Below are 19790 nucleotides of genomic sequence, written 5' to 3' on the forward strand. Positions count from 1 at the left end.
GCAATAACTTGCCATTTGAGAGTGTGTCATGTGATTACAGAAAGTTGGAATTTTTGCTTTTCTCGTGAAAAGATATCTCCTTTTTGTAAGATGATTTTTATGATGGCAGCCACATGAAAAACATCACTGTGATTTTGCACTTCTAGCTACATTTTCACTTTAATTAATCAGAATTTCTCTTACTAAAAGTAAAGGAATATTTTTACAAATGGATATTGCTTTCAAGAACACAGCTACATTAACTGAATATACTCACTTCTAGATCGTGCAGTGCCATAAGTAGTTCAGAGCGGAGTGTGCAATAGTGCACATTCTTGGTCCTCAGAAACAGTGTCCTGAGGAACTGCAGTACCATGTCGTATAGACGCACATTGTGGCCTATCATGGTGAGTAGTTTCCGCACTACTTCCCCTTGCCGTCTCTGCCTGGGGGAAGGGGCAAAAAAGCTCTCTGGAGGATCACAGTGCTTGAACAATTGATCTTCTTTCTCTTTTATGTACTGGGTCAAGAGTGGCGACACCTCATCCCCAAACAACGACTGGTTATCCTGCCAGATCTGGCGCTTTACCTGCAAAGCACAACAGTATTATTTTATATTACAAAAATTTACCTAACATATAAATGTCAAAGGGATTGCAAACAGAGCATTTATTTATTTAGTCCAGAACAACAGTAGAAGTCCCAGCATACAACAAAAGTGGTGTGTACATTAAAAGGATAAGTACAGAACATTCAGTAAACTAAAGAGACAAATGTAAAAAGACAACCAAGCATTAATAAAAACAATTAAAAACTTTATAAGAGTTAATAAAATTAAAAAATGACTAAAAATATTTGGTTGCAAGACAATTTCAGGACAGGAAGGAAGTTAGGAAATATTTTGATTCATATTGAGATTTTACTATACAACAGCTACGTCATGCCCAAGATCAACGAATAATTGCTGGCTGAAAATAATAAAACCATTTGTAAATTTGATGGATCATTTCTCCACCAGTTACCTATAAATGTCCAGCAAATAATGACATTCCTTTGAAAAATACAGAAATGATGTAGTTGTTCTAAAACGATGATACCTGGATAACATATTCAGAGGATTTAACAGGTAACCAGATTTTACTTTAACCTCTTCTGCTCCAAGAAAATAACTGTCACATGTAAAGTTACACCATCCCCTCAGATCAACAGTAAGATATCTAATCCCAGAAATAGCTAGAAGATATTCCACTGTTGCTTTGAAGCGGCAATATGTATATTTGCTAAAATACTCATATGCTGTACATGGTGACATTGTTAGATCTCTATATGAAAGCTATTTGAGTGATTTGCTTCAAAGTTGATGGATTTACATTTTAGTACCAGGGGTCCGGCCAGAGGAAATTTGGGTCCGTTAACGGACCCATCACAAAAATCCGATCAACCAAAATGAACCTTTCACAAAATCCCGACCAACCAAAAGGGACCCTTCACAAAATTCTGATTGTTTATCGCCACTTAGCGTCTGGCGGGGCGATGTTTAATTGTTATTTTGGGGAGAAAGTTATATGGGTTTAATTTTTCGATGCTAAAAAGGATTATTAATTTTAAATAAACTCTTTTATTTCTCGTTTTTATCTTTATATGTCTACATTTTGAAAAGCGCAATCTTTTTACACTCGATATGAGAATCATATTTTATTCTTTTTTTAAGCTAACTTCGCTTTATTAGGATGCAAATAAATGAAGTCTCTTTATTTTTATAACAACGCTTTTTTAAGTTTTTAAAGCGGAATTCCATTTTCTTTTATAAGTCAAAAATTTAAATGCTGAATGAAAGGTTCATATTTTATTTTATTTATTTATTTATTTATTTTTATTTATTTATTTATTTTTATTTATTTATTTATTTTTTGATTCAACTGTGTCCAGACATTAATGATATGTTTATCATAGGACTCTAAAATGCAATTCTAAAATAATTTTGTCAAAAATATTTATTTTACGAGCTGTTTTTATACTTTTGATGTTTTCACTTGAGGATTGCAATCTCCTTGCATCCGCTATGGGAATCTGATTTTTCGAATTTTCGATGTTTAGTACACTTTGTTAAGAGGTAATCAAATAAAATATTTTTTTATTTTTGTAAAAATCACAGAGTTTATAAGTTTTAAACTAAATTCTGTGCTCTTTAACAATGTCTTGGTTCAAAAAGTTAAATGCTAAACCTCTGACTGAATTTCTTTGTTACAATTATTTTAAATACTATACATATAACATTTCTAGAAAAATGTAACATAATGTAGAATGGTAAATAAATATTGATACTTGAGGGGTGCCCATCTCCCAGAGAGCGATGCCGCCCTCCCGTACCCCAATACTCGAAAAACACGCAAGAATGATATTCTCAACAGAAAAGAGGGAAAACACTCAACTTTAAGCGTCAATGATGCAGTTTGCGGCGTCTCAAAATTCAAAAATTTCGTTTTTTTTTTTTTGCAAAATTTGATTTTTCACAAAATGAATTGATTTTTCACAAAAATAATTGATTTTTCACAAAAAAACGGACCCTGGGAAAAATCCTGGAGAGACCCCTGAGTACTGTACATGCAAAATTGCATTTTATTTTCATGAATATATTTTCAAAATATTGTAAAACATAGCTTCAAGCAAGAACAAGGGAGCAAAAATGTGACTTTTAACAGATCACATTGCATTCTATGAACTAACCAATAAAATTATTTGAAATTGTGTCGGATTATTTTGATTTCAATACCACTTTCTTATATTCTTACTTTCATGTACAATGATCTTTACAGCCTGCTCACTTTACTTACAGCCTGTATATTTCAAACTCTGCATGACTAAATCGAGTATTATGGGTGCATGCTACAAGATTTCTCTGGAGTGGAAAAGATTTATGGTAGAAAAAGTTTTGTGTTAAAAATGGTGTAAAATTGTTCATGAAGCATGATTTGAAAGTTTGAAATTTAGTGAGGAATGTTTAAAATTGAAAATAATGCAGAACTAAATAAGACTCAAGGCCATATGCATCAGAATGATTTCTAACTCTTTTAAGAGCTCAAGTTTAGAAGCATAGTTGCTGCACTAACCAAAAGATGCTCTGGTAGAGAAAAGCACAATACAAAAATAATCACCATTTAAAATCAATAAGTTAAAAACAAAATCTTCAAAAGCTAAAAAAAATTCCAAGCAGTAGACAGAATTTTCTAATTTGTTGCATACACCTAATAGCAAAGATTCTCGGCTTTGAAAAATAAATTTTGCACAGCAATTTTCAAAACTTATTTTAAAAGGTCATTATTAAGGTCACAGAAGTTTCAAGCAAAAAAAAACTTTTTAGTAACAAGATCCTAGTCTGTTAAATTACAAATGTATCTTTAGAACCAATTACATAGACATTTTAGTTCAGTTTTACTATGCAACAAAATCATAAGTTTAAGCAAAATGAAAGCTAAATATTCAATCCTGAAATTAGAACTGTGACCTGAAACCTTTTGCTCCCCTTAATCATACCCCCTTTGAACTCCTTAAAATAATTTAGAACAATGCTTGGAAAATATTTCTTTTTCAAGAGATGGATGGAGAATAAAAATTATTTAACAATAAAAAAAGATGTCATTATGGAAAATACTTTTTTTTTTTTTTTTGAAATTTACAACAGTTTTTTACAACAATATGAAAAGTAATAGAATTTGCTTCAATAACAGTCAAAAAAGCATAAAAAGTAACATTGCTATGCAAAAAACTTTGCCGCCTACTCTGCATTAAAAGAAATTCGGCATTGAAGATGCTTTATAACCACGCTAATTAAAAATCAGTAATTTATATTTTCATCATTTTTTGTCAATTTCTTTCTCTGTCTCACTCTCTCAACAACAACAACAACAACAACAACAAAAAAGAGAAAGAAAAAACAGGAAGAAAGAAAGAAATAATAAATAAAGTTAAATAAATAACAGAAAATAAATCAAAAAACTGTTTTTAGATCTTTAAAGATTGGGAGGTCATGCTTTTTGGGTGTCTAAAATGCTAGAAGTTTCTCAAAAGAATCAAGAACAGAGGTCAGATAAAAATGAACATTCATCACAAACCTGAACATCACATTCATCATAAAGCTGCTTGTTGCCAACCAGTGTTTCCAGATACTCCTCATCCACCCTATCCATATGTTTAAGGATGCACAGTACTACAGGTTTGATCTTTGGAACCTAAACAATTAAAAATAATAATAATGTATCAGCAGTAAAGTTAGATTTCAAAAGGTAGAAATAATTAAAGAGTTCAATTTTTGTCTGAAGGTTAAGGTTGGCACAGCATTTATCATAGTTATCAGCTGACCAATTAATAATCTCACAGCTATCAACATTGGGAAATGAAAACTCAGAAGGTTTGGTGTATGATATAAATCAGGATACAGAATGAAAAATGACTAGTAAAATTTCTTGCAGTGGAGATAAAAAGTATTAAGTAAAATCGTGCACCAGAACTAGAAAGATTTATGTTTTAATTGAAAATAACATTAATTACTTTTTCAGATAGGGAGGGAGGGGGGCAAAGAAATAACAAAAACATGCAGGTAATTACAGTAGACCCTTTTTTCACGCGGAATTATTTTAAGCAGATTTGATTGTAAGCGGTTTAAGGTTGAAACCTTTATTTTATTTTACCTGGATGAGTTTTGATTTTACGCGGATACGCATTGCAAATAGATCAAATTCTCCCCTCTTTCAAAATCCAAACTCCTGAGATTGCAGATAACACATAATAAACTGCATTTTGGAGAGCTAATAAACAAGCTTGGGCCGCTGGTGACATTTTTAGCGATTGGTTTCAGACCTCTTTCCAGAAGTAAAGTTATTAATCTTACACAATTCAGAGCTCACTCGAAGAAGAGCTTTTAGAAGTGACAAAGGAGGACTAAACCAAAGAGGATACCGACATTGATGACACACAACCAAAAGTTTTCACACTGAAAATGTTGAGCTATTCCTTGACAATGACAAATGATCTTTCAGACTTGTTTGTGAAGTAAGATACCGTTGTGGAAATGACGCAAGTGATTATGGAAGCGTTATTGCCCCACAAAGAACTACACAGAAAAATAATTAATAACTGCCAAAAGAACATCATAACCAGTTCTTCTTCTATCAACACTAAGTTCATGTTTTCTTTATGTATTGGAATAAGTACATACTAAACTTATTACACTTTGAAATTTACCACACTAAACAGAATGAGATATGCTGCTCATCTTTTGAGAATGGAAAATGATACAGCTGCGTTGAAGGTCTTCAATGCAGTTTCTTTTGGACAGCGATCAAGGGGTAGCCCAAAAAAGACATAGGATACTGATTTTGATATCATTAAAATCGAAAACTGGAGGTCAACAGCAAAGAAAAAGGACAGCCTGGCAGGATCTCCTATAAGGAAGGCCAAGGCCCGCAATGAGCTGTCGAGTCAATTATAATGATAAAACTTATTATACAAAAACATATTAATCTATTTCTAGAACAAAGATTTTTTTAATATATGGAACCTAACCCCTATTTTAACAATACTATTAAAATCTTAATTTACCCAGTTTTGATTTATGCGCCTTTTCCTTGGAACGTAACCCCCCCCCCCCTTCATAAAATGAGGGTCAACTGTACTGATACACGGCAGCATTTTGCATCATTTTGGAAATATCCAATGTTTGAATCAAAAAAGTAAAAAATCCTGTAGAGGTAAAAAGTTGCTATTTAGAAGCTCTAAAAATTCCAGAAGGCATCTTACATGGATGAGGACAAAACACTTATGCAGCAATTCCTTGAGCTTCTTCTCCTTCTCCCTGCCTTCCTGTCTGGAGAGGTTTTCAATCTGAACTACGAGGGTCTCCTTCAACTCTTCAAGCACAGAGAGGTGAAATTCCAACCGTGGAACACTGTGACGGTCCAATAGGGGCAGCATTGGTCTTAAGGAGGGCAACAGAATACCATTCTCTGTCTGGAAATCCTCGATAGCCTTGAGGGGATCAGCACAGTTAGTGAGTGCCTCACGCAAGTAGTCCTTGCCAGGAATGCCTACCTCTTCCAGCCCGGACATGATGGTGAAAGAAGTCTGTAATGAAATTGGAGAGGTTTCATTAATACAAACAGCAGTAAAAATTAAACAAATTCTTATAAAGACGCATAATTTCAAAAATTGTATGATTTGAGAAATGCAAATATTGAATGAAGGGATATATCTATAGATTAGACTTTAGACTTCTTACTCTATGATAGAAAACTTTTCAGAAGATAATAGAAACATGTTAGTTTTATAGCATGTTGAGTAGTTATTGGGTTTTAATCCAACGAATCTCTATTCATAGACGCTCCAAAGGAGATTTTTCCAAACTGAAATTCCAAATACAGTCAGACCTCGATATAAGGTCACCCCTCGGGACTTCAAGAATGCGCCCTTATGAACGGTTCATAAACTTTTATCAAAATAAATAAATAAATAAATTTCAAAATGTAATGTTTTCAAATCTATATCACTTGATTAAGTTATGATGGTTTAATTAAGTTAAGTCAAATAAAATTAACACAATTAGTTAGAAATTAGGAAATTACTTGCAAATATGTTTATTCAGAAATTTATACAAGTGAAAAAAAAAAATGGCTGGAATAAGATCATTTAGTGATTTGCTGGTTGAAAATAGACGTGCTTACGAAGAACATGTAACATTATGGGGAACCTAACTGCCTTCGAAATTTGTATGCTTTGCTAAAAGCCATCTCTATTGACCTTGACCCCAAAAGCTGTCACCCTCAATCCACAAAGCATTAATAGAGACCAACAGTAAGTAGCCAGGGGAAACAAACTCTCCCTTTTTACCTGCGGTAAGAGGGGTGAATGATCCCTCCTACTCACTCCAATCGTCTTCTCTCTACAGCATTCCAGTGTCTCTTCACGCCCTTTTCCTAGAATTTGAGGGGATTAAATATTTTGTGGAAAAGTTTTCCTTACATTCTTTGGGCAGATGGCATTTTGTCGATAAAAGATCATGTACTAGGGAAAATTTGCGGAACTGAATCAATGAGGCATTGAAATTACCCTAAGAAAGTCAGACAAAATGATAAGCGATGGCAGTTATTGAGACCTAACCATATATCCGATAATCCATAACACAGAATCCCTATTGAATGAGTCAGGACTTTAGGAAAGTAACCTTATATGCAGGGTGACTTCATACCGAGGGCTGACTGTATGCGATTATAGATGATTTTGATTATACTAAGGCAGGGGGGTTCTATGGCACTCTCACTTAAAATGTTTCAAGATTGAAGTCTTAAAAACTCAATTGTATAGACTTTGTTTTTGATGATGTTATGGAATAGGATGGAGTTTAGGACTTTCCTTGGAAAATTTTCGAAATTGAAGTTGTACGGGGCGACATTTGGCGAGTTACAACAGGTTTTTACACAAATTTGACGAAAAGGGACGCAACTTCCGAGTAATTTCAGGTCCTGAATACTCAAAAAACCAAAATGAATAGAATCCACTTTAAAAAAAATTGAGGAAATGGCAAAGATTTATTTAGTAATTGTGTTTTTATGCTTAAATGACAAAGAAGAATCAACAGAATGAATAAAAATAGACCTCATGACTTTATCAGACTCAAACACCCCTATTCTTGCCTATGCAATCATGATTGAGGAATGGACAAGACCTTACATTGACTTCCTTTGAAGCTAAGGGAGTAAAATAATCGCACCTATTCTTTAATCCTTGCCCATTATACTATTTTCTAGGAATCAGCTGATTGAAGTGTGATTTTTAATGAATAGGCATTAGTATAAGATACAAAATAATATTTGTTGAATTTTTCAAAATGCAGTATTATGTAGAAAATAAAAGGATATGTTAAAAGAAAATGTTTGTAAAATGAAATTGCATGCATTTTTCATCAAACTGAAAAAATTATTTAGAGTGTTAAGTCAAAATTCATTAAAATTTATTTTTGTTCCACGTAGTTATTTATTATTTTTTTTTTAATTTAATTTTTGGCATTTCCACCAGCAATGGAATTCTTTTTAGAAATCTTCCCCTTGGGAAATCCTGGTTATGGGCCTGATTGCTACAAAGGAAAATAAAAATAATGCTCTTTTCACGTAATAGTCTAAAAATTGCACATTTTAAAAAAGAGATAATGTTGTGACTCACAGGTTGTGAACCAATTTTAATTCAAGCCACCAATCTTGACATTCTTTAGCTTTAGCAAAACTTTTAGTAGAAAGAAGGATTAATTTCAGCAAAATATTTTGAAGGAAGAAGAATTAATTTTCTTCTCCCCCCCCCCCCCAATAACATGAGCAAAGTGTTTCATAGGCACCGCCATATTGTTTACTAAAAACTGCTCTCTTGAACAAAAATGAACAAGAAATTCAACTTGTTAGTCCAATTTCGATGAAATCTTTTTAAGAGTAAGAAATACATCATTCTAATCCTTTATTTAAACCCAAATTAGCAATTATTTCTATACTTGTTATTATTAGTGAAATAAACTAATAATTCCATTAGCTTCTTAAGTACACTCATATGATCGTACACACAAAAATTAGCGTAGTTACAAAATAAGGTAAGGATTTGACACGATACAGATTTCCCCCTGTATTCTAAATCGAATTTGGTCATAGAAATTCACGATTTTCAGAAAAAAATGCTCAAAAATCATAGAAGTTGAAAATTAGTCATGGATTTTTAGTTCAAAAACAGACATTCAACAAAAATTTATGGATTAAGAGTAAAATATATGCATTTAGTTGTTTTTTATTGGCTCCAATATTTGAAGCATATCAAAATCAGACCTTAACCGTTTTATAGAAACGGTATAGAAAAAGTAGAACCTGGATCAAACCGTGATTAGAAGGCCTTCCACGTTCAGAAAGTGGCAACAGATCTGAATGATTTTTTTCTCAAAGTGTATGGTTTTTTGCTTTGTACGTACATTGCTGAATTAAATTTTTATCATTTCCCAATTTACTTTGAAATAGCAAAACTGCATGTCAAGCAAGATCTTTATTGAGTGCATCTTTTATGACCACAGAATGAAGATAAATTTGTTGAATAAAATAAAAAAAAATTCTACCTGAAACCTCAAAATGAAAAACTAAACACAATAACAGTAGGACTACTCAGAATATTAAAACCGATTAAAGGAGGGGTGAAAAGCAATATAAGGTAATGCCTATCACAGTGGTGCCAAACTTTTTTTATCTGGGCAGTTCTCAAAAGGTGAGAACAAAAAAGTTAACTTTGAGCAATTTCAAAAATTTTCAAATTTGACATCAATTTTGCTTTTATTCTACAGCATGCATACCTAGAACACAATATATGAACATGAAAAGACAGCAGGTATTTTTAAAAATTGTTAATTAGCAAATTAAATCAGCTGTCTGTAGGTATCAGATTTTGGACATTGTTGTCCTGTAGGTAACGGATTTTGGACATCATCATAATGTAAGTTTCACCATTTTTGACAACTGTTAATCTGATTTTTAACTTTTCCAATAAAAATTTTATTTACTACTTTTTGAATTTTAAAATTTAATAATAAAGAGGATATTAATGAAGTACTTGAATGGCTATACATACTGCTCTTTACATATAATAAAGTTTTGGAATGATTTTGAAGAAGTTGATGAAAGGTAAAAAAAAAAGCTTCATGGAAATAACTATACAAACTCGTAGCTTCTTTTATTAAATAACATTTGTATTTCTCTGGATTATTAACTTTCATTTCTGCAGATATTTTCCGAACTTAGAATGTACTTCTACCAGAACCTCACTTTTTGTTCTACTTCTAGGAGACATAATCTCGTGTGAGCATTAAACTTTGCAATAAATCCTTTTGCAAGTAGGTATTAAAAATCAATAATGACTTCAAAAAGCATATAAATACAACACAAATTCCATAAAAGAACTTAATTAAATTATTTAAAGCACTTTTTCAAAACATGTTGTTAATTCAAAAAGCTTACTATCTCTCAAATCTCAAGATAGAATGAAAATTACCAACTGATCAGGGGTGCCCATCCCCCCCAAGCTCAATGGCGCAAATTCCCCCCCAAAAATTTTCTCGCTTTCGAATCGGGTTAAAGATAAGTTTTTAGAGTGTTTAATTTCCAATCAAATTCACGGGGGGGGGGGGGGGGGAGCGCTAAACAAATACCATTTGATTACTGTTGGATTGTTGACCCGTCTTGCTTTCCCAAATTTTACAATGTGGAGCTTGAGTAAACAAGTTTTGGGTACCCCTGAGTTTTGCTACGCCTTATTATTTTTTTTTTCAAACGTATGAATAATAAAGGCGGAGAGGGGATTCAACTTTCTGGCTTGGGGTGGAGTAATTACTAGAATAATACAATATAAATCTATACAATATGATTTTTTTTTTTTTTTTTTGTCACTTAGGTAGGGGGACCGGGGGTTTCTCCCCGGAAAATGTTCGAAATCGTAGTTTTAAAGCCACAGTTTTAGATGATCTCTGGTGATGTTAAGGGGATAAAAGGTTTGGTGAACCCTTCCCGGTAATTTTTCAGTATTGAAACTTTAAAAGTGCAATTGTAGATAGTCTAATGTTGTGTTAAGGAGGGCTCTCCTTTGTTTTCAAAACTGTAGTTCTAAAAACGCAGTTTTAGACTATCTTAGGGAAAGAAGAGATCCTATAGGGCTCGCCCCAGGAAAATCTTCAAAATTGAAGTCTTAAAAATGCTATCTATGGATGGGAGAAAAGCAGTTTTCTAAAACTGAAACTCTAAAATCGCAATTGTAGCCGACCTTTGTTGGAGAGTTTTCGGAAGCTCTCCCGGAATTTTCTCGAAATTGAAGCCCTGAAAACCAAATTTAAGACGATTTTTTAATAATGTTGACGAGAGGGGGGGGGGGGGAGAGGGGCACTCTACTTAAATTTTCGAATTTGTAGCTTTAAAAACGCAATTTTAATGGATCTTGATAATGTTAGTGGACGGTGAATTTCGGTGCCATTCCCGTGGCATTCTTTGAAATTGATACACCAAATACGCAACTCTAGGCTTGTCTTTGATTGTGTTAAGGAAGGGGGAATCAGGGGCTGTCTCCTATAAATTTTTCAAAATTGCAGTTCTTGAAACACAGTTTTAGATGACTCTTGTTGATAAAGAGGGTGTTATTCTGGCGTTACAGTGGAGGCACTCTCCTGGAAGTTTTCCAAAATTGATGTCGCATAGCCAAAAAAGATGATGGATCACACACACTGACAGATATTTTTCGGAAATACTCAAAAATGGATTCAGCAATTCATCAACATCGAAAATCAGAACTCAAGGACATTAACGAATCAAATATCCTTCTATACACATATCAGACAAAGAAGAAAATAAATATGATTTACGAAAAATAATTTAAACATCTTAAGAACAGACTGTTCTACTTCCATCAGCGAAAACCAACTTCACTGAAAGTTTTAATTAAAATCATCTAATGATAAATTGAAACAATCAGTTTAAAAAATGGTAGAGAAGATGGGAGTAAAGTGAAATGAGAGAGAAAAATTCTTTATAAGCTTAAGCTAGTTAATGAAGAAAATATATTAATTGTCGATTGGAGGGATAAAAAAAATATGTCATTCGCAAACTTCAAAATATTTCTTGACGATTGTCAAGGTGCAAATGAATCGATGAAAGACTAAGAGCGTACTGGTCAGAATTATTACAAGCAATAAAACCTTTTTGACCTCTCTCCCTCTCATCACTGTCACACGTATTCATCATGCAAAATTGTGCTACTTCCAGAAAATTTATAAAAATATTGAAAAGAAATCAAATCGTCTGATCCAGCTTTGAAACAGACACAAACTACATGTCGTGTATGATGTTCCCATCATCGAAAAAGAGACTTGGTCATTAAATTTTGGAAAGAGTACCAGTGCTGTCGCTAGGTCAAAAAACTGGGGAGGGGGGTCTACGCTTTTTGCGGCCCCTTAATTGTTTCTAACTCATGTTCAAATATGCAGATAGAGAAAAAGAAGATTTGACTTCTGGGGCTTAGAAGGGAAAGTCATATTACTAGACCTTAGTACTAGCAATATAAATTTAATCATAAGGATAATATTCAATCAGAATTAGGGAGCGTCGGAGAGTTACCCTCTTGCATTATTTCGAAATTGAAGACATAAAAACGCAGTTTTAAACTATATTTTAAGTTTGGGAAGAAGGGGAGGGGAGGTTCAGGAAGCCTCTCCCGATAATTTTTCCAAATTTAAGTTCCCAACACAATCGTACGCCATATTTAATTATGTTCAGAAGAGAGGATCCGGGGGCTCTCCCTCGAAAGTTTTCAAGATTGTTATTTGAAAAACACACTTTTACACGATCTATGGTGATGTTAAGGGAGGAAGAGACTCGGGGTCATCGTTCTATAATTTTTCAAAATACAAACTTCAAGCACACATTCCCTATTGTGAATTATTTCTGATTGTGACACGTAAAAGGGAGTCCGGGGCACTCCCCCGGAAAAAAAACTTGAAAATTGTAGTTCAAAAAATGCAGTTTTAGACGATCTATGGTGATATTAAAGGGAAGAGAGATGCGGGGGCCAATCCAATCCCGGAATGTTTTGAAATTTTGAAGCCTTAAAAACGAGATTGTAGACTTTTTTTTTTTCTAAAATTTAGTGCATTGTCAGTTTCTTGAAATTAAAGCTACGAAAACGTAATTTAAGTCAACCTTTGATGAAAGGGGGGGTGGGGAGTTTTGAAGGGGATCGCGACGAGAAATGTTGTGTAATTGAAATATTGAAGCACTAAAAGCGAGATTTAAGACATTTTTGATGATATTGGCGAGAGAGAAGGAGGGTGGGGGTCATTCTCTGGAAAAAAATTCGATTTGGTGAAGCCGCTGTTTTAGAAGTTTTTTTTGTAATGTTAAGGAATGGAGAGATTTGGAGTCCTCCCCTGGCAAATTTTCAAAATTGAAATTCAATTAACGCAACCATAGACGATTTTAAATAATGTTAGAGGGGTAGAAGGTTTTGGAGATCTCCCCCAAAAAAATTTGTGAATTGAAGCCTTAACAATGAAATTTTGAATATCTTTTAGGTAACATTTGTAGGACGTCAGTTTCGGGACATCTTATGGAGTTTTTTTTTTTTTTAAATTAAAGTCCAAAAGACGAAGTTTATTCAGCCTTGAATGATGATGAATGATTAATTGAGAGGGCATTTCTCGGAGGTTACGTTGGGAGCACTCTCATGGTTTTTCGAAATTGCAGTCCTAAATACTCAGGTGCAGGCCATCTTTAATGACGTTAGGGTAAAGGATGGGTTTGGGAATGTTTTCCCGGGATATTTTCAAAAACTAAGTTTTAAAAACCAGGGGTCTGTCCAGGATTTTTCACAGGGTCCGTTTTTTGTGAAAAATCAAAAATTTTGTGAAAAATAAATTAATTTTGTGAAAAATCAAATAATTTCGCAAAAAAAAAAAAAAAAAATTTAAACAAAATTTTAGAATTTAGAGATGGCACAAACTGCATCAATTAAACTTAAAGTTGAGTGTTTTCCTCTTCTATGTCAAGAAAATCATTCTGGGGTGTTTTTCTGATATTTGGTGGGGGGTGGGGGCATTGCTCTCTCAATATCAATATTTATCTACCATTCTACATTATGTTAAATTATACTACAAATATTTCTGTGCAGTATTTAAAATAATTGTAACAAAAAAATAAATAAATAAAATTCAGAATAGGGTTCAGCATTTAACTTTTTGACCCAAGACATTCCTTAAAAGCACAGAATTTCGTTTAAAACTTATAAATTCCGTGATTTTAACAAAAATAAAAAGATATTTTAATTGTTTACCTCTTAACAAAGCATAATAATCATCAAAAATTCGAAAAATCGGATTCCCATTGCGGATGCAAAGAGATCGCAATTCTCAAAGTGAAGGCATCAAAAGTATAAAAACGGCTTGTAAAAGAAATATTTTTGATAAAATTATTTTAAAATTGCATTTTAGAATCCTATGATAAACATTTCATTAATATCTGTGGACACAGTTGACGCAAAAAAATAAATAAATAAATAAATAAATAAAAAATAAATAAATAAATGAAATAAATAAAATTAAATAAAATAAAATAAACCATCCATTCAGCATTTTAATTTTTGACTCATAACAGAAAATAGAATTTTGCTTTAAAAACTTGAAAAGAGAGTTCTAACAGAAATAAATAGACTTTTTATTTATTTGCATCCTAATAAAGCGAAGTTAGCTTGAAAAAAGAACAAAATATGATTCTCATATCGGATGTTAAAAGATAGCATTTTTCAAAATGTAGACATCTAAAGAAAAAAAAACGGTAATTAAAAGAATTTTTTTAAAGTTAATCATCCTTGTTAGCATCGGAAAATCAAAACCCATATAGTTTTCTCCCAAAATAACAATTAAACATCGCACCACACCCATAAAAACGCAAATATTGACAAACTGGTAAAATGATGAGAATATTTTCTATTCAAGTCATTATAAAGGTTCAACGCCAGAGGACGCTAAGTGGTGATAATTTTGAAGTTGGTAACCCTATTTGAAGCGATCATATTTTTTCCCCACCCATATCCCCCCTTTTCCCTATCCCTTTGCAGTTCTAAGTTCATTTCGCAGATAGATATTATTATTGTTTATTAAATCATGAGCGGGGGGGGGGGGAGAAAAGTGCTTACCAATGCCTTTTCAGAAAAGTTCAAAACAACACTGCTGCTAATTAGCTGTGATAAAACAAACAACCATTATATTTATTTGGCAGTAGCAATTATTTATCATTTGCAGGAGCATCCAAGAGTGCCGATTTTTTTTTTTTTTTTTCAAAATTAGCCGATTTTGTATAAACTGATCCCTCAATTTGATTTTAAAAAAGGTTCCAAAAATTATCGGTTTATACACAGAAATCAGAAATATGCGTTATTTTGCTTTCAGATTTGCTCTTTCAATAAACAATTTGTGAAAGATCCGATCTTGTTTATCAGAATTTTGTGAAGGGTCCATTTCGTTTGATCGGGATTTTGTGAAAGGTCCGTTTTGTTTGATCGGGATTTAGTGAAAGGTCCGTTTTGGTTGATCGGATTTTTGTGAAGGGTTCGTTAACGGACCCAAATATCCTCTGGCCAGACCCCTGAAAACACACTTCCAGGCCAGCTTTGGGGACGTAAAAAGAAGGGTTTGAATTCCCCACTCTTCCTTTCAGTTTGGCTACGTCCCTTCTATATTCATTTTGTAAATTTTAATTATTGATAAACATATTGTGGCAACATTTTTTTCAAATTTTCCTTTGCCAAACACATACATTTGCTTGGATTTTCAATAATAAAGTTTTCCAATTCCCAGCATAATATTTTTGTTTTCTTGCAATACAAGCGTTTACGGCCTTAGAAAAAGGACTTTTAACATTTTGAATGGATGTGGTAATTTTCTGCGATACCTTAGATCTCTATTCCACTTCATTTTAATTTAAATATGCCACCTGCATATCTTGATCAAGCTTTGATTTACTTACGATTTTTACATTCAAACATTTAGAATTTTTGGTGTGCATTTCATTACAATACTTTGGATCTCTCTTTTCATTTAACTGTTTCTCTCTCTCTCTCTATTTCAAATTCATTTTGGCGACCTATACATTTTTCTCCTCTTAGGACATTTTCAGGACATTTTTCATCAAAAAAAAAACATGTGGGAATGTTTCGGCAACTCCTATCCTATGGGCTGTCCTATTTATTTATGTTTTTTTTTTTTTTTTTAACTGAAGAACCATGAAGCACGATTTTGTATAACCAGGGCTGCCGGGAGACAAGGCGTGCACCATGTTAAATTGGTGCCCGTTCTCTCTCCCTTTATGGTAATTTTACTCTATGCACAATAATTTGAGCCGAGTGGATTGTTTCCGACTGGGCAGACATACCCACTCTGTGGACAAGTGAAGAGTGTGCTGTAATGAATCCTTTTTTTTTTGTGTTAATAAAAATGTTTGAAGCGTACATTTCTGCGGCCCTTACTTAGATACTCTTAATAAAAGAGAATCATGGAAGTTCCTAAATCATATTTTAAGGTTAAATTTTCTATTAAAATTTTACAGAAAAAATACTTTTTGTCACTATTATTTCAATTGTTCATTTATAATTACTATTTTAGTTTTTTAAAACAACGGAGAGTTTCTCTTTTTCTTCGTTAGTTGCATCGCCAAAATGATATTGGCGACCCCACTTCTGAAAAACTGTGTGGGGGGGGGGCAACGAAAATGGCCCTGAGGTATACGTGAAAAAAGTATTATTAATGCATCTATTTCTTGCTGAATGAGTTTAAATATTTTTCCTCTCCAAAATTCAAAAATTTCATGTTCTAAAAGGAAAAAAACCTTCTGGAAAAAAAATCCCCCCCCAAAAATTTTGATGGCGCAACTTGCACCATAATCCCCCTTGTGGGCACCCCTGCAACTGATATTTGTTTACAAATCAACTGCAGACAATTTTTTTTAACTCTAAAAAATTAAAAATTAAAAAATTGCTAGCGCAGGTGATAAAGTCGCCAAAACTGGTGCAGCTGACGATAAACTACATTTGTCAGACTGGAATTCTCCTCTGGTAACCTTTAGCTTATCGTATACTTTCTTGTCACTAATGGAGGTTCGCTTGGCGATTTTAGCGCAAAATGGCTTTCGTTACGAACATAACCAGTCATGTTTCATGAGTAATTTATGTATTGTTCAATGTGTAACGCATAAATTATGCAAAATACCAATGGATTAAAGAAGATAACATTATAATAACCTTTTTTATTGAGGTTAGAAGACAGTGGATCATCAAAAATTATGAATAAACGGACGGAATTATCAGCGTCAAGATCGTAACGCCATTTGGACATCTCACATGTATGTTTAAGAAAAATCATTTTTCTTCTAAGATACTGCATAAAAGCTTATGAAAGCACTTTAAAACAATTAAAAATTGATTCTGAGGATCGATAAATACCTTTAAAATGAAAACATCATATACTTAGTTCTCAAATAACAGCATTGTAAAGATCGTAACTTTTAGACATACATCAAATTTCAAACTTACGCTTTTTTAAAAATCGTTTACAAAGTAAATAATCTAACTTTACTTTTGTTATTTGTGTAAAATATTAACAAAAAGTTATTCAGTGTAAGATTCATACCTTTAATTTTTTTTTTGAAACGTATGGAAATGATTTAAAAAAATTTTTTTTAATGGTACATTTGCTCAGTTAACGTTTTGGTATGTCCAAAATTGTGCCTTTTAGCAAAGAAAATATTTTTTAAGGGCATTTGAAGAGCACTTTTTCCATAATTTATATCAATTCTTGTCTCTATACAGTATAATAGTTTAACTCAAAATGTTTTGAGTTAATTAAAATGAAAGTTATTTGGTGTTGAAGCTTCAAAGTTGAGGTCTGTGTTGTTCCCACCTTTTGAGAACTGCCCACCTGCGGGCTGCTCAACCTACTAAATGAATCTTCCAGGCCAGAAAAAGTGTAAAATTAAAAAATATTTTTTAAAAACTTTATAAATAATGCAAAAAAAGATATAAAATTACAACCAAAAACTGATATTTTCATTGCTACATGCTTATTTTATGATATGAAACTGTTTTGGCTTCAAATTTGCAAAAATCATTCATAACACTGAATAAAGACTATCTGTTGGTTTGGAAGGTTTTAGAATATATATTTTTAATTTGTAATATTGAACATAGCAACGAGTCACATAGATTGGTTTCGTGGGCCACATTTGGCCCATGGGTTGTAGGTCAAGCACCATTGCATATCAAATTGCATTTGACAAGTTCAATATTTTTGACCTTATGTTCTTTGCTGATCAGATTTAATTTTTAGTAATAAAATAACTGATAAGTAATGTAAAATTAGGTCATGAAAAATGAAGGGGGACCCAACCAAAAGTTGCCACTGATTAAACTTTGCTGTCTGTAGCGACGACGTGGATTTTTTTTTTTTTTTCAAATCTTCAAACATGATTTTGTTTACCAACTGAAATTCTATCAGTCTTTAACATAAGTATAATCAACATATGTACAGTACAGCCATTATAGCAGAGAAAAATGATTTTTCAACTTTTGATAGTAATACAACACTATTTTTTGGTAAGAAAAAAAAGAGCATTACATTTAGTGTCTGGACTTAGACCCACTAATGGGTCGTTAGATGTAATTTGCAAATAAACATTGGATTTTGACAGCTAAAGTTTTGCATAGCGTGGTATATTTTCTTCCCCCCACCTAAAACTCAGTTGACATGAAGGTCTCCTAATCATAAGATCTAGCTGGAATACTTGGGCACTTGTATTTCCAGAGATAAATATAAAAATTCCGTCCAGATTACTGTCAGTCATAGTAAAATATATAAAAAACGTATCTGCACACATAGCTCAAAACTGTCAGCAAGAATGAAAATCAACATGCAGTGGGTAGGTAAAATTTTTGGTAAGAAAATGCCTTTTGCTTTCAATCATGTATTCAGAAAGCAATAATGAACATTTTTCATTAATTTATCTTCAGGTTTTGAATCCGTGTTTAATATGGATATCAGTAACAATTTTCAACCAATGCACATATCTAACAGCAATTGCATCCGCACAGCCAGCATCAAATGTATCCCCGCAGAGCGCGCATCTATATTATCTAGAGCTATGCAGCCCAGCAGTTTAAGAAAAACAGCAAACCATTTGGTCAAATCTTACTCGAATTTTGTTTTCGTTAAACATTTAAATTAACTTTTGAAGAATATCAAAATTAAATGATACTGTCGATAATTAGTCAAGAGAAAAAAAAAACTATGAATGGTCCAATACATGTTACAGAAAAAAAAACAGACAGCTCAAAAAGAAGGGGAAGATTTCAATAATTGGGAATCTGGCGAGCTTTCTTCATTGGCGTCAGTTTTTGGCTTCAGTTCCTGCGCGAGAGGACATTTCGTTGCAAATCTAAACAAAGAGAATGAAAACATCTATTCACATAGGGTTAGGCAGTAGAGTTACCAAAATAAAATTATTTACGCCAAAAATGCGACGAACGCGCCAGATTCCCAATTATCGAAATGTCCCCAAAAGGGAAAGAGGCTCTGGATCACTCGTATCACCGCTAATATGCAATTTTACCTCTCTACTACTGCTTACTTATTAAAGGTTAAAACCATAAATATAAAAAGAGGAAATACATACCTATTTTACTTTCTGAATAAATAAAAATTATCAATTTTCACTTTGATTAATTAGCAATAGATGCTCACACCAGACATGAATGATTTGGTTTGTTAGGATACTTAGATTTTAAACATTAAAAATATTTTTTTCTTTAAGTAACGAAGCGATTCATTTCTGGGATCAGAAATTAAACAACTTCTGAGAATTTAATTTTTTCTGTAACAGCAGACCTTTTTTTCCTATTGCACTTTCAAAATAGTATTTATTTTACATTTCTAAAATCTAATTCTTCGAAAAAAAATGTACATAAACAAATTACGGCCACAGCGCCATCTAGTGGGCCGACGAACAAGCTCGAACAACAATAAAGTTTAGTAGTATAGCTTTGCTAAAAGCTGATTTCAAAAAATAGACAAAAGTATTTAATATTTCCCCAAAAAGTAAAATATTATGATTTCAAACACTGAGTTTCAGCTTTGGAACATCAAGGAAGTTTTAGATGTCAGTTTCGGTATTGCGTTCTTATAACCCAGTGATCAAGTCTGATGTATTTACTCAACT

At 32.8% G+C, this 19790-nt stretch overlaps 1 protein-coding gene across 2 annotated transcripts in view; it reads right to left on the reverse strand.

Moving 5' to 3' along the window:
- The window catches only part of LOC129222281 (negative elongation factor B-like), a 32424-nt gene extending 12878 nt beyond the window's left edge, over positions 1-19546 (reverse strand). Inside the window, exons 1-4 of one of the 2 annotated variants that reach the window (XM_054856766.1) lie at positions 19083-19103; positions 5776-6099; positions 4092-4208; positions 257-568 (exon numbers count right to left, since the gene is read on the reverse strand). In XM_054856766.1, the coding sequence (XP_054712741.1) occupies positions 257-568; positions 4092-4208; positions 5776-6084 (738 nt within the window). In that variant the 5' untranslated portion in view covers positions 6085-6099; positions 19083-19103. Of the gene's footprint in view, positions 1-256; positions 569-4091; positions 4209-5775; positions 6100-19082; positions 19104-19247 lie in introns of those variants that run through there. The other variant, XM_054856765.1, reaches the window with a different exon arrangement.
- Between the last annotated feature and the right edge of the window lie 244 nt (positions 19547-19790).

The sequence above is a fragment of the Uloborus diversus genome, chromosome 5, assembly GCF_026930045.1.
Source record: "Uloborus diversus isolate 005 chromosome 5, Udiv.v.3.1, whole genome shotgun sequence".
Lineage (NCBI taxonomy): Eukaryota > Metazoa > Arthropoda > Arachnida > Araneae > Uloboridae > Uloborus > Uloborus diversus.